The sequence below is a fragment of the Rattus rattus genome, chromosome 4 (assembly GCF_011064425.1).
Source record: "Rattus rattus isolate New Zealand chromosome 4, Rrattus_CSIRO_v1, whole genome shotgun sequence".
NCBI lineage: Eukaryota > Metazoa > Chordata > Mammalia > Rodentia > Muridae > Rattus > Rattus rattus.
The window spans coordinates 26,863,512-26,877,400 of NC_046157.1; the positions used below are offsets into that span (position 1 = coordinate 26,863,512).

Here is a 13,889-nt window from a genome sequence, read left to right on the forward strand (position 1 = left end):
CATCGATCTACCTGCCTGTCTCTGGACCAATACCATGCAGTTTTGTTTTGTTTTGTTTTGTTTTATCACAATTGCTCCGTAATACTCCTTGAGGTCAGGAATGGTGATTTCCCTAGATTCTTTTATTGTTGAGGGTAGTTTTTGCTATCCTGGGTCTTTGTTATTCCAAATGAATTTGCAAATTGCTCTTTCTAACTCTATGAAGAATTGAGTTGGAATTTTGATGGGGGTCGCATTCAATCTGTATATTGCTTTTGGCAAAATGGTCATTTTTACAATTGTATTCCTGCCAATCCACAAGCACGGGAGATCTTTCCATCTTCTGAGATCTTCATTTTTTCCTCAGAGACTTGAAGTTTTAGTCATGTAGATCTTTCACTTACTTCATTAGAGTCACCAAGGTATTTTATATTATTTGTGACTATTGCGAATGAAGGGTGTCATTTCCCTAATTTCTTTCTCAACCTGTTTATCCTTTGAGTAGAGAAAGGCTACTGACTTGTCAAGATAATTTTATATCCAGCCACTTTGCTGATGTTTTTCATCACCTGGAGGAGTTCTCTGGTGGAATCTGGTTTTTGGGGTCACTTAAGTATACTATCAGATCATCTGCAAATAGTGATATTTTGATATCTTCTTTTCCAATTTTTATCCCTCCCATTCCCCTTTTTTTGTTGTCTAATTGCTCTGGCTAGGACTACAAATACTGTATTGAATAGGTAGGGAGAGAGTCGGCAGCCTTATCTACTTCCTGATTTTAGTGAGATTGCTTCAAGTTTCTCTCCATTTAGCTTGATGTTGGCTACTGGTTTGCTGTATATTGCCTTTACTATATTTAGGTATGGGACTTGAATTCCTGATCTTTCCAAGATTTTTATCATGAAGGGGTGTTGAATTTTGTCAAATGTTTTGATGATCATGTGGTTGTTTCTCCTTGAGTTTGTTTATATAGTGGATTATATTGATGGATTTCCATATATTGAACCATCCCTGCATCCCTGGAATGAAGCCAACTTGATCATGAATGATGATCATTTTGATGTGTTCTTGAATTAGGTTTACAAGAATATTTAGCATCAATATTCATAAAGGAAATTGGTCTGATGTTCTCTTTCTCTGTTGGGTCTTTGTGTGGTTTAGATTTAAGCATAATTGTGGCTTCATAGAAGGAATTGGGTAGTGTTTCTATTTTGTGAAATAGTTTAGAGAATATTAGTATTAGGTATTTTATGAAGGTCTGATAGAATTCATCACTAAACCCATATGGTCCTGGTTTTATTTTTGGGTGGAGGGAGTTGGTAGACTTTTAATGACTGCTTCTATTCCTTTAATGGTTATGGAATACTTAGATGGTTTATTTGATCCTGATTTAACTTTGGTACCTGATATCTTTCTAGAAAATTGTCCATTTCATACAGATTTTTCAGTTTTGTTGAGTATAGGCTTTTGTAGTAGGAGCTGGTCTTTGTTTTTTTAATTTCCTCAGTTTCTGTTGCTATGTCTCTTATTTTATTTCTGATATTGCTAATTTGGATACTGTCTCTGTGTGCCCTATAGTTAGTCTGGCTAAAGGTTTATCTATCTTGTTGATTTTTTTCAAAGGATAGGCTCCCAGTTTTGTTGATTCTTTGTATAGCTCTTTTTGTTTCTACTTGGTGGATTTCAGCCCTGAGTTTGATTATTTCCTGCCATCTACTCATCTTGGGTGTACTTGCCTCTTTTTGTTCCAGAGCTTTCAGGTGTGCTGTCAAGCTGTTAGTGTATGCTTTCTCCTGTTTCCTTTTAAAGGCACTCAAAGCGATGAGTTTTCCTCTTACCACTGCTTTCATTGGGTCCCGTAAGTTTGAGGATGTTTTGTCTTTGTTTTCATTAAATTCTGAAAAGTCTTTAATTTATTTGTTCCTTGGCCAAGTTATCATTGAGTAGATAGATGATTGTTGAGCTTCCATGTGTATGTGGGCTTTCTGTGGTTTTTGTTATTATTGAAGACCAGCCTTAGTCTGTGGTGATCTGATAGGATGCATGGCATTCTTGTTCTGTTTTGTGACCGATTATATGGCCAATTTTGGAGATGGTCACATGAAGTACTGTGAAAAAGGTATATTCTTTTGTTTTAGGATGAAATGTTCTATTGGTAGCTGTTAAATCCAAATGGTTTATAACTTCTGTTAGTTTCTCTGTGTCTCTGTTTAATTCTGGTTCTATGATCTGTTCATTGATGAGAGTGGGGTGTTGAAGTCTCCCACTATTATTATGTGAGGTTCAATGTGTGCTTTGAGCTTTAGTAATGGTGTTTTGTTTTGTTTTGTTTTGTTTTTAATGAATGTAGGTGCCCTTGCATTTGGAATATAGATATTCAGAATTTGAGAGTTCATCTTGGTAGATTTTTCTTTTGTCAAGTATGAAGCATTCTTCCTTATCTTTTTTTGATAATTTTCTATTAAAGTTCATTTTATTCAATATTAGAATGGCTACTCCAGCTTGTTTCTTGGGACCATTTGCTTGAAAAAAATTTCCCATCCTTTTACTCTTAGATAGTGTCTGTCTTTGTCACTGAGTTATGTATCCTGTACGCAGCAAGATGCTGGGTCATGTTTATGTGCCAAGTCATTTAGTCTAAGTCCTTTTATTGGGGAATTGAGTCCACTGATGTGGAGAGATATTAGGGTCCAATGATTGTTGTTTTCTATTACTTTTGTTGTTAGAGGTGAAATTATGTTTGTGTGGCTATTGTCTTTTGAGTTAGTTGAAAGATTACTTTCTTGCTTTTTCTAGGGTGTAGTCTCCTTCCTTGTCTTAGAGTTTTCTACTATCCTCTGTAGGGCTGGACTTACGAGAATATATTGTATAAATTTGTTTTTGTCATGAAATATCTTGGTTTCTCCTTCTATGGTACTTGAAAGTTTTGCTGGATATAGTAGCCTGGGCTGGTATTTGTGTTCTCTTAGGGTCTGTATGACGTCTGCTCAGGACCTTCTAGCTTTCCTAGTCTATTGAAAAATCTGGTATAATTCTGATATGTTTGCCTTTATATGTGACTTGACTTTTTTTTCTTACTGCTTTTTAATTTTTTTCTTTGTTTAGTGCATTTGGTCTTTTGATTATATGTGATGGGAGGAATTTCTTTCCTGATCCAGTCTACTTGGAACTCTGTAGGCTTCTTGTATGCTTATGGGCATCTCTTTCTTTAGGTTAGGGAAGGTTTATTCTATAATTTTGTTGAAGATATTTACTAGCCCTTTAAGTTAGGATCTTCGCTCTCTTCTATACCTATTATCCTTAGATTTGATCTTCTCATTGTGTCCTGGATTTCCTGGATGTTTCAGATTTGCATCTTTTTATGTTTTGCATTTTCTTTGACTGTTGTATCAGTGTTTTCTATGGTATCTTCTGCCCCTGAGATTCTCTCTTCTATCTTTTGTATTTTGTTTGTGATGCTTGCATCTATGATTCCTGTTCTCTTTCCTACGTTTTCTGTCTCTAGGATTGTCTCCCTTTGTGATTTCATTAATGTTTCTATTCCATTTTTAGATCCTGGATGGTTTCAATAAATTCCTTCACCTGTTTGGTTGTTTTTTCCTGTAATTCTTTAAGGGATTTTTGTGTCTCCTCTTTAAGGGCTTCTACCTGTTTACCTGTGTTGTTCAGTATTTATTTAAGGAAGTTATTTATGTCCTTCTTAAAGTCCTCTAGCATCATCATGAGATGTGATTTTACATCTGAATCTTGCTTTACTGGTGTGATGGGGTATCCAGGACTTGCTGTGGTGGGAGAATTCTGTTCTGATGATGCCAGGTGGCCTTGATTAGGTTCTTGCACTTGCCTCTCACCATCTGGTTATCTCTAGTGCTAGCTAGCTAGTCTTGCTATCTCTAACTGTGGCTTGAACCTCCTGTAAGTCTGTTAGCACTCCTTGGAGTCCAGCTGTCTCTAGGTGGGTGGCACAGGGTCAGTTCCAGGCACAGCTGGAAACATGAAGGATCCTGTCCTAGACTGCTTCTTGGTTCCTCTGTCCTAAGGGCTCTGGGCGGGTCCCTCTGAGTAGAAGTGGTGGTCTCACCTGTGCTCTCAGGTATGTCAGCTCTCCTGGGAGACCAGCTGTCTCCAGGTGAGATCTGGGTATAGAAAGCTGTGGCACAGGTTCAGCTCCAGGTGCAGATAGCTACCTAAAGCTCTATCTACTTCGATTAACAGAATGCCACCAATGAAAGTAGGTTTTATTTTTAAGTTACGCCATAGTAATGGCACCCCATATGAGCTCACAATGAAAGAGTATGTAAAAGATTAATGGCATGTTTTTAAATGTTTTGGTAAAATTACTTGTCATGGTATGTAAGGTTTAGAGTTACATGTTTCCCAGAAAGACTAGGCTAGCTAGTTTATAGCACTTGGTTGGAGAAGTGTGAAAACCAAAATAGTTTCTACATTTTACAATTTCTACCTAATTGTATTGGGAAAATTAGTTAAAATTTAAGGGATGAAAAAAGTTATTGTTTCTCACACCAGACATAAATTGTAGATGCTTTAAGTATTTCAATTTAAAAATAAATAATTGAAAGAAAATTTTGAAAAAGTACATAATTGATCATATTTTAGAAAAGGATTACGCATACATATACACAGGATAGAAGAGTCGATGTAAAACCTTTATGTATACAAAGTCAAGGAATGTTAAACTTCTACAAACAAAAATAATGACAAACAAAATTAAGAGTCAGAAAATAAATTGGGCAAAATTGAACCAAGACATCAAAAGGTCAGTTCCTTTCAGCCTAAGTAGCTCCCATTAGCCACTACGAAAACAAAATAATACAGACAAATTGGAGACACCACTGAAACTGAATAGGTTGAGAACATTAAAGAAATGGATGATGGTGTTGCATGTAGGAAAAGATAATAAATCTCACTAATATCTTATGAAAAAGGGCTGAGGCAATGGCCCCCAAAGAAAACAAACCATTCAGACTGGTAGAATGACTCGAAGATTGAGCATAAATCAATGTTCCAGTGACTTTGAAAATTAATTTGTATTTGCTAGTACAAATAAGTTTATCATGTTAAACTGTGCTTTCTAGCTAGTCATACCTACTGAGGATTAAGAGAAAGTGAAAACACAATGTTTCCTCACTTTTATAGAAATAAATGTGACCTAGAGGAAGAATCATTTCAGAAAATACACAAAGTATTAGTTTTGGTTTTTTTTTTCCATTATTTATGTGACTTTTTTCACCTATCGAATCTCCTCTGCCCACAATGTGAAGCAGCAGTAATAATATGACACATATTTTATTTTCTAGAACTTTTATACAGAGTTTAGGAGGAACTAAAATGAAGCCTTCAAATTGTCTCCTCGTTGTTCCTAGTGATGTTCTAAATTTAAATCTTAGGACTTTGTACAGAAATTTAGGAATTAACTAGTAAATTATCTGATTAAAAAAGTTGTGCTCTGTATGACTCCTCCTAGGAAAAGAACAAAAGGTTAAAAGGAAGTTAAGACTTAGAAAATCTGTAACTGAGAAAATGAGACACCAAGTCATTCTACTCTTTATGTTCTGATCTGCCATGGATTTTTTTTTTTTTTTTTTTTTTTTTGATCATGAAAAGTCAAAGATGCCAGGCAACTGTAGTAGCATATACTGTAACCCTGGCACGGGGGAGCCTTACACAGAGAACATAGTGAGATCCATTTAAACAACAAGTCAACCCCCCTAAATATGAAAAACAAGTCATAAAGGTTAATGGTGAAATAGATGACAAGAGAGGTAGCTAGAGAAATGCTTTTAAATACCACATTTTGATGAGCAAAAGAGATGTGTGGTCTTTTGTGTCAAAAATAAGATCAGAGAGACGTGATTAAGTCTTAAGAATGGGTGAAGAGTTGAAGTTTTGTTTGCTTTTTTTCTCCAAACACTGGTTGATCATCTACCATGTTCCAAGGACCCGGGCTCAGTAGGTAAGAAAACCTTACACTTAAAATGACTAAGGTTACCAGGAAAGTCATCTAAAAGTTACGATTTTCTGTTGTGTTGGAGAAGCAGTGTTGTGGCTCTCACTGGTTCTGTGAGAACATAGGGGCCAGTCCTTCACCCAGCAGGAATTTATGAGCAGAGGAGGAATAGACAGAGGTGGAATAAAAGTCAGAAGGTAGGCTCCTCAGCTGAATCACCGCCCCACCCATAAAAATAACACACACAAGATCACTCTGTGCAGAAGTACCTGGATGCCTATTCCAAAAACCAAAAGTTGTTTAGATCTGACCTCTAATTTGGAAGATGCAGTGCAAAGGGAGGAGGAAATGAAGCTGGAGAGACAAGAAGCAATCAGAATGAGCTCTGAACTACAGTCAGACACTGGGATCTAATCTTGAAGGCAACATCAGTCAAGGGATTTTTATACTCACTTATAGTTTACAAAATTTTTTTCTGTACTGTGGAAAATGTATGGTGGTCAACATGGGGAGAAGAAGGCTACTATCATACAGCCAGATTTAATTCATTTCCAATAAGTCAAGCCCCTCACCCCCCAAAAGAAAGGACATGGAGGAGGAAAAGTAGGAGGATGAATAGAGGGAGGAAGAAACTGTTGATGTCTGAAATAAGGCTGAGTGGGGTAAGGCAAGGGAGTAATGAGGGAGTGGGAGATGTTTACAACATGGAGTCAATTCCATATGGGAGCAAGAAAACAAAGTACTGTAAAAAGAAATATAATTTGAGGGTTTCGGTTGGTTGGTTGCTTGCTTGCTTGGTTGCTTGGGTTTGTCCTATTACCTCTCTTATGCGTAAAAAGAAACACAAAGCATCTCTTTGCATAATGACAACATTCACTAAGATGATAAAGCACAAGTGTTTCATGAGAAAGTAGATGGACCTATAACACTTGTGAGGAGTGCAATGGAGATGTGAACCACTCAAACATGTGCACATAAAAACGTTAGTGGAAATCTGTGCTAGAGTTGATTCCCTTCTGATGCGAAGTCACACTCATGATATGACTTTAGCATCTAAAGGGACCAAGTAGATAAGATACCTCAAATTGGCAAACTGACAGGACAAATAGGAAACCAGCCAAACCCCTAAGGGCAGGCTTTGAATAAGAATAAGATGATCCCCAAAGTTAATATGACCAGACGTGTATAAAGAAAGTCTATTGAGTTTGGTCTCTTTGAACTCAGGAACAGATGATTCTGGAAGAAAGAGACTAATCTCAATAAGTTAAATATTTCAGGGAAAATAGTATTACAATTAAAACAACATGGGCTTTGGAGAGCTTCAATGGAGAGGCTTTTGGGTTTTTTTGTTTTGTTTTGGTTTTTTGTTGTTTGTTTGTTTGTTTGTTTGTTTGTTTGATATAAGAATGCTCATCATGTTTCAGGCGGAAATTGGGTGGAGGCGGTGATGTGGCTTCACACAATTCCTGAAGAAATTGAGATGTTGAGCTGGAAAGTTAGTAAGAGTAATTTCTTTGAAGAATAAAATCTTATATCATATGCATACTCTTTTAGGAAGCTCCTGATCAATGAGGTGAGACCCACAGGATGTGACTGAAATGCAAGCATAATGCATAATATGATAGGATTTCTTTCTCAATGTTCTGCACAAACATTGAGGCGTCCTCATCCCTGGTATCCCAGGCCTGAGCTGACTCACCTTAATCATAACAGTCAGTATGATATGATGATTTGATTACTAAAACATACCCCTGGTCAATTACTGTTAAATTTACATTTTAATTTACATGTATTTGTCCAAGTGGCTTAACTAACACAAGTGACTGCAAAGTCAATAATATAGATTTATATATGTATATGATATATGTGATATATTATATATGTGTGATATTTATTATATATGATAACACATAATTTTAGTATGAGTAATATTATCTGGCAGTAATATTGGACTCCTAATAATGGGCTTTTTGTTTTTAAGTTTGTGTGCTTTCATAAAACAAATCTGAGCGCCACATGTTTGGTTGAAAAATGTTTACATATATTTCTTACATTTTGTTGCAATTCAGATGTAATTATAACAGGAGTTAAGGAGGTTTCTTTAACTGCTACAGAGCTTCCTGTTACAAGCTTGGGGTAATCGAGGAAGTGCTAAAAGCAGTTACAATTTGCTCATCTGTGTACTGTTGGTGATTTGTATCATACTTGGGGGGCATTCAGAACACTGGCTTCCTCAAATAAAAATTTAAAACTGTGCTTATTAAACCAAAGAACAATCAAGCACTCAGGAACTCTGAGATATAAGTTCAGCTATAGTTCCTGATGGGATCACATTTGAGAAGCTATTATTCTTCTCGGTTCCTCATGATCTTGCTTATAAATTGTGTATGACCTTCCAGGCTCTTGTCCTAAGTGTCTAAATTGCAAGTCACTGAATAAGTCCAGGAAAATAATCCTTAACCCCAGAAGCTAATGGAGAAATAGAAACTCATGCGAGATTGCTAGAGATGGGAACCAACTGTGGTCGACTGCCAGTGGTTTTGATTCCAAGTCATCGCTTTTTATCCAGAAGCCGTTAGAGCACGTCTTTGTCCGAGGTGCATTAAAGTCATGAAGGCTCTCCATCAGCTTCCTTCTCGTAGCACACGGAATCACTCGGATGTTGCTTTCCTAAGTACCATCGGTGTCTCCCTCAAGACTGTCGTGTAGTTGTTTCTTTAAGTAGAAAACGTTCCAGCTGGGCAGGAACTCGGTGTCTGCAATGGGTAGGGCGAGCAGCAAGGAGCAAACCTCTTTGATTACGGAGCTCCTTTGTCTTTTCTTGTCCTCCTCCCTCAGAAGTATACTTTCACAGTTACTACAGAGGCAGCCGAGTTTTAAAAGAGAAGAAAAAAGGAGAGTCACAGTCCAACCTAAGCCTCGCTATTTGTAATCAGTGTGTGGCCTCGGTGATGAAATTTGTGAGTAATTCACTTCCCACACTCCCCGGCGAAGCCCACCGGAGTGGGAGCTAACGTCGCCACCCTGGACGCTAATGAAGGAGACCAGGCGGCAGTGCTGCTTGCCTTTGGGGACTCATTTTTCACATCACCAAAAAGTAATTTCTGTCCTTTTCGGCCATCTGGTTGACTAGACTGTGAAGATGAAATTCTGTTCAAGGAGTGTTTTAAGAGTGCAGTCTGCTGGGATTCACATTCCATTTCTGCTTTCACTTACTCGCGTCTGTGCAGCGGTTGCTTACCTGTAGAAAAAACCCTCATAGGACACCGGATCTTCATTAAACGAAATGTTATTTCTAAAGTATACCATACATCGTGGTAGATATATGTATACTTAAAGTTAACTTATTCAATTTTTAGGAGTATTATTAGTGGTAGCATTAAAAATAAATGTGGTATGGTTATAATATCTGTGTACTTAACACAATAACTATTAATTTAGTTTCTATCATCTAACTTACATTCTACGTAAGATATAGTATATGTAGAAGTTTATATGTAGAAATTTTTATTTTGTTGAATATCTTATACATTTGATATGTGGGTATCACATTTTAATAGCACAATGTTCTGATATGCTATTAAATGTCAATTGTCCCTTTCTTTGCATTTGGAGGTTAAGTTATATTCTTCTTTATACATGAAATAATGAATTCAAGTGATGGTGATAAGATCATTTATTGTAAGAATTTACATATCTTCTACTTTGTCCTGACCAGAAAGGATCTAATACAGTTTCATTAAACACATCTTGAGCACTTCCTCCAGCACTCAGATGGCCGTAGTGTGAGATATGTTCCCCTTATAGATGCTTAAGGACCTCTAGAGCAATTTGGAAAACAGCTATCAAGTGCTCTGGCTACTTAGCAGGAAATTTCTAATTTACTGATAACGTCTGAAATGTACCAACGTTGCTTTATAGCCCATCGCTGCCGTTTGCTTTTGTTTTCATGATTATGATTACATATTCCATTTCCTTCCCTCTACAGTTCCACCAAAGATCTCCAACATCTCCTCGGATGTCACTGTGAATGAGGGCAGCAATGTAACCCTGGTCTGCATGGCCAACGGGCGCCCTGAACCTGTTATCACCTGGAGACACCTTACACCACTTGGTAAGCCACTGGCGACATCTCAGCTAACACATAATAGTTACGATTCTATTGGATCAAAGCAAATGGGCATCCTTTTTATTGAAACTCAGAAAAACTGCAGCATCCCATAGTTTTGGCTGATGTGCTCATCTCTTTAAGTAACTTAGTTATCTATCTATCTATCTATCTATCTATCTATCTATCTATCTATCATCTATGTCCCTTAAATATAATTAGGGCTATGTAAAATTGTCATTCAAAGTAGACTAACCCTCAAAGGAACAACTATAAGAACATTGAATAATACACACACACACATTTATATATATATGTATATATATATATATATATATATATCCATCAAAGAAAAAGAGGCTATCAACTTGAGGGCATGGGGGCTATGGGAGGGAGTTAAGAGAGGACTAGAAGGAAGGGAAGTGATAAATAATGTATGTAAGTTAAGACATTTGAAAATAAAGTACAAAATAAAGCATATTTGTAAAATATATAGCATTTTCATGGTTCAGTGTCTTTGGGGAACTGTTTTAGATATACCATTTTGCACCAATTTTAAAAGTCACTTTCAAACGTAGTTTCCTGTAGAGTTTCCTCCTTTGTGGTAGCACTATGTGAGGAAATTATGGACAAAAATATCTCTGCTTCCTACGTCTGGACTTGGCTTCTACCCCTGTGATGGTTGCCAGGAATGAAACGGGCTATGGAAGGATATCGCTGAATCCAGATAATGACACCAATTCAGTTAAATTCATAATTCAACTTCCTTAGAATGCGTTCTGTACCGTTCCTGTCCCCCTTTGTACTATGCTCATCTTTACCAGGTCCCAAGGCTTGTGAACGTGTTTAAGCACTTTACCTGATGATTCAAGATTAATGTTACATTCTCCCCTCCCATTTAAATTACGTTTTCTTCTATTCAAAGCTATGTGTTTTCAAATACCATAATTTATATGTAATGTACCTGCTCTTTAATTATTCCAAAAAGAAGTTATACCATGTCAATTATATATCAACTGTAGGCACACTATTCTTAGAAAATAACTCATTTTAGTAACTGGCTTATGTGCGATAGTCCCTTATAATTTCTCTATAAAAACTGTCTAGAAACTTAATTTCCAAGATAACTGACTTTGGAATGAGCACTAGCTGTTCCGTGAGACTCATCCTGAGACCATGGTAGTGTTTGATTGCAGATTCATTTTTTGTGGAAATATAATAGGGTACCTCCATTTGACATTGTAGTCCAAATTAATTTCCGAGGAAAATTTGACTGAACTTTGTTAAAATGTTCTTCTGTTTAGGAAAATAAGCTTTTAGAGACTTCTATTCTCTTAAGAAAATGCTATTCAAACCTCATTCTTATTATATATATTTACCATCATTTATTAATAACATATAAGAGCATAAGAGGTATTTGTTTGGGGGTATCAATGTCAAACACATTTCCTCACAGACCCACTTTGTACCTTACATGGCAAGAACACACAGATAGTCATTTAGAGCATGGCTGTTTGGAGGTTGTATATCTTTTTCTAGAAATAAATAAATTCTTCAGAGTACTTTCTTCCTGGAAAACTCACAATATACCCAACCTATTCTACCTACCTGGTACTAAGTGTAACAATGTGTCTTCGGCTACTGGCAATTTAGCTTTAAAATACTGTTCTTGTCAAAATATTTAAATACGGGACATCTAAAACCATCCTGTTTACTATAATGTTATGGAAAATGTGTTTAAACCTTTCCATTGTTGACTTTGAAAGGCCTCTTTCTAAACTTACCTCTCTGTTTTCAGTGTCTCTACTTGTCTTTTCCAAAACAGACCCAGAGAACTTATATAAATTATCACAAGCCCTTCATTCCATTGACTGTTGGTAGGCTTGCCACCCAATTTATGACTGATCTGTTAAGAACGTAAATTATTATATATAAATTACAGATTCATAAAATTGATTTTTAACACTCCACTTACATGTTTATGGCCTCAACTTCATATACAAACCACACTCCTGCTTTCATGTGATTATTTTTAATTTGTCTCACCTTTCTGTAATCAAATCTAAATTAATACAAATATTTTATTAATATTTTTAATGTCATTCAAGGGCCAAGTGGTAGATTAAAGGAAGGAATTTATGTTCATGCTATGATCAATAAGAAGACATAAAAGAAAGACACTCCTTCTTTTGGTGTAATTTTGAGTAGGAAATAGAGCAAATTGTTCACTTGTGCCTCCAAATACTTCTTCCTCTTTGAATTTTGAAAAATTCTGAAATAGAGCCAAACCACCAAGATCTTCCTTAGTTTATTGGCATGTTCCTGGTGACTATACCAAGTAAACTTTCATGAACAAAAGCACTTAGTTTACAAAACCTAAAAGTACATTAATTTAGATTACAATGTATACACCTGCTTGAGACCATAGCCAGAGACACAAACAAAGATTTACCAAAATCGCACTTAGTTCAAAGGGTTTTGTCTAAACCCTGAGGAGCATGGTTTCTGTGGTGAATCAATTAAAACAAAGAACAGAGGACCCGTGGCGTCTTCCATAGTAAAGATAGTATTCCATGTATTTCTAGGACTCTGACTTCAAAACCAACTACAAAAATATGATGTACTCAACAAGGATTCTCAAGAGTTAAATACCAGCGGTCAGTACATAATAGCCTGTGGGCCTGGACCATATATAGATAGATATAGGTATAGATATAGATAGATAGATATAGATATATTTTCACTGCCTGAAAGCAATAGTGGTTATGGCATTTCTTGAATAGTTACAGATAATCAAAGGAATCCTGAATTCTAAACACAAAGCAAATGTATGAACTTCAAACTCGAGAACAGATGCATAAAGTTTTGTGTAAACACTGCCATGCTGAATTACTTGTGTTCCATGGCTTCCTTTGATCTAAAATAACATACTCTGGCAACAGCAACAAAAGTACTTAGTTCATCAAACCCAAAATACATTAATTTTTCGCTTAGATTACAATGCACACAGCTCTGCTTAAGACCATAGCCAGAGAACCAAGCAAAGACTTACCAAAATCATGCTTAGTCTACAGGGTTTTGTATAGATCCTGTGTTAGGTTTCTTCTTTGTTCCTCTCTAGCTGTATATGCAGGCTTTCTCTCTGATCAAATTGTTTACTTATACACTCAGAGCAGCTCCTTCCTGTATGTGAACACTCAGTATCAAACCACTTTTTTCCTTCCAATGGGCATATATCACATCCCAGGCTTCCTCTTACAACTCTCAACCAAGGTTTTAATAACCAAATAATCACTTGAACGAACACATCTTCCTACTGACAGGAGTAACAACTTATTTTTCTTCTCTCTCTCTCTCTCTCTCTCTCTCTCTCTCTCTCTCTCTCTCTCTCTCTCTCTGTGTGTGTGTGTGTGTGTGTGTGTGTGTGTGTGTCTTTGAAAATTTGAAAAAGGGCTCATCTTTTCAGCCAATCCAGTGCCACCTTTCTCGGAGACATCTGAGGAAGAGACTTGATACCAGTGTGACAGCTGAGCTGCTTGCAAACCACTGCCTTGTGATAGTGAAAATCCAGCTAGCTTTGTTCAATTATTAATTGTGCCTTTCACAGTACCGAGTGGGACTGCCTTCCAGAGGAAATGTACCTGTGATTAGCTAGACCCCACGGGGAACACAGAGACCTGAAAAGAGAAAATGCCATGCAGGGAGTCACAAATGTCTGATTACTTGTCATTTGGTGCCGTGAAAAGGGAGCAAGGAAGGGGGAAAAAATGGTGTAATTTCTGAAAAGAATATTATCTCAATTCATCTTACGTTTGAATGTTTTGATTAGATTAT

At 36.6% G+C, this 13,889-nt stretch overlaps 1 protein-coding gene across 5 annotated transcripts in view; it reads left to right on the plus strand.

Moving 5' to 3' along the window:
* Lsamp (limbic system associated membrane protein) overlaps positions 1–13,889 on the plus strand; it is a 2,154,604-nt gene that overhangs the window by 1,913,811 nt on the left and 226,904 nt on the right. For all 5 annotated transcript variants that reach the window (XM_032899157.1, XM_032899156.1, XM_032899158.1 and 2 more), the window contains one exon: positions 9,936–10,061. In XM_032899157.1, the coding sequence (XP_032755048.1) occupies positions 9,936–10,061 (126 nt within the window). The remainder of the gene's footprint in view (positions 1–9,935; positions 10,062–13,889) is intronic.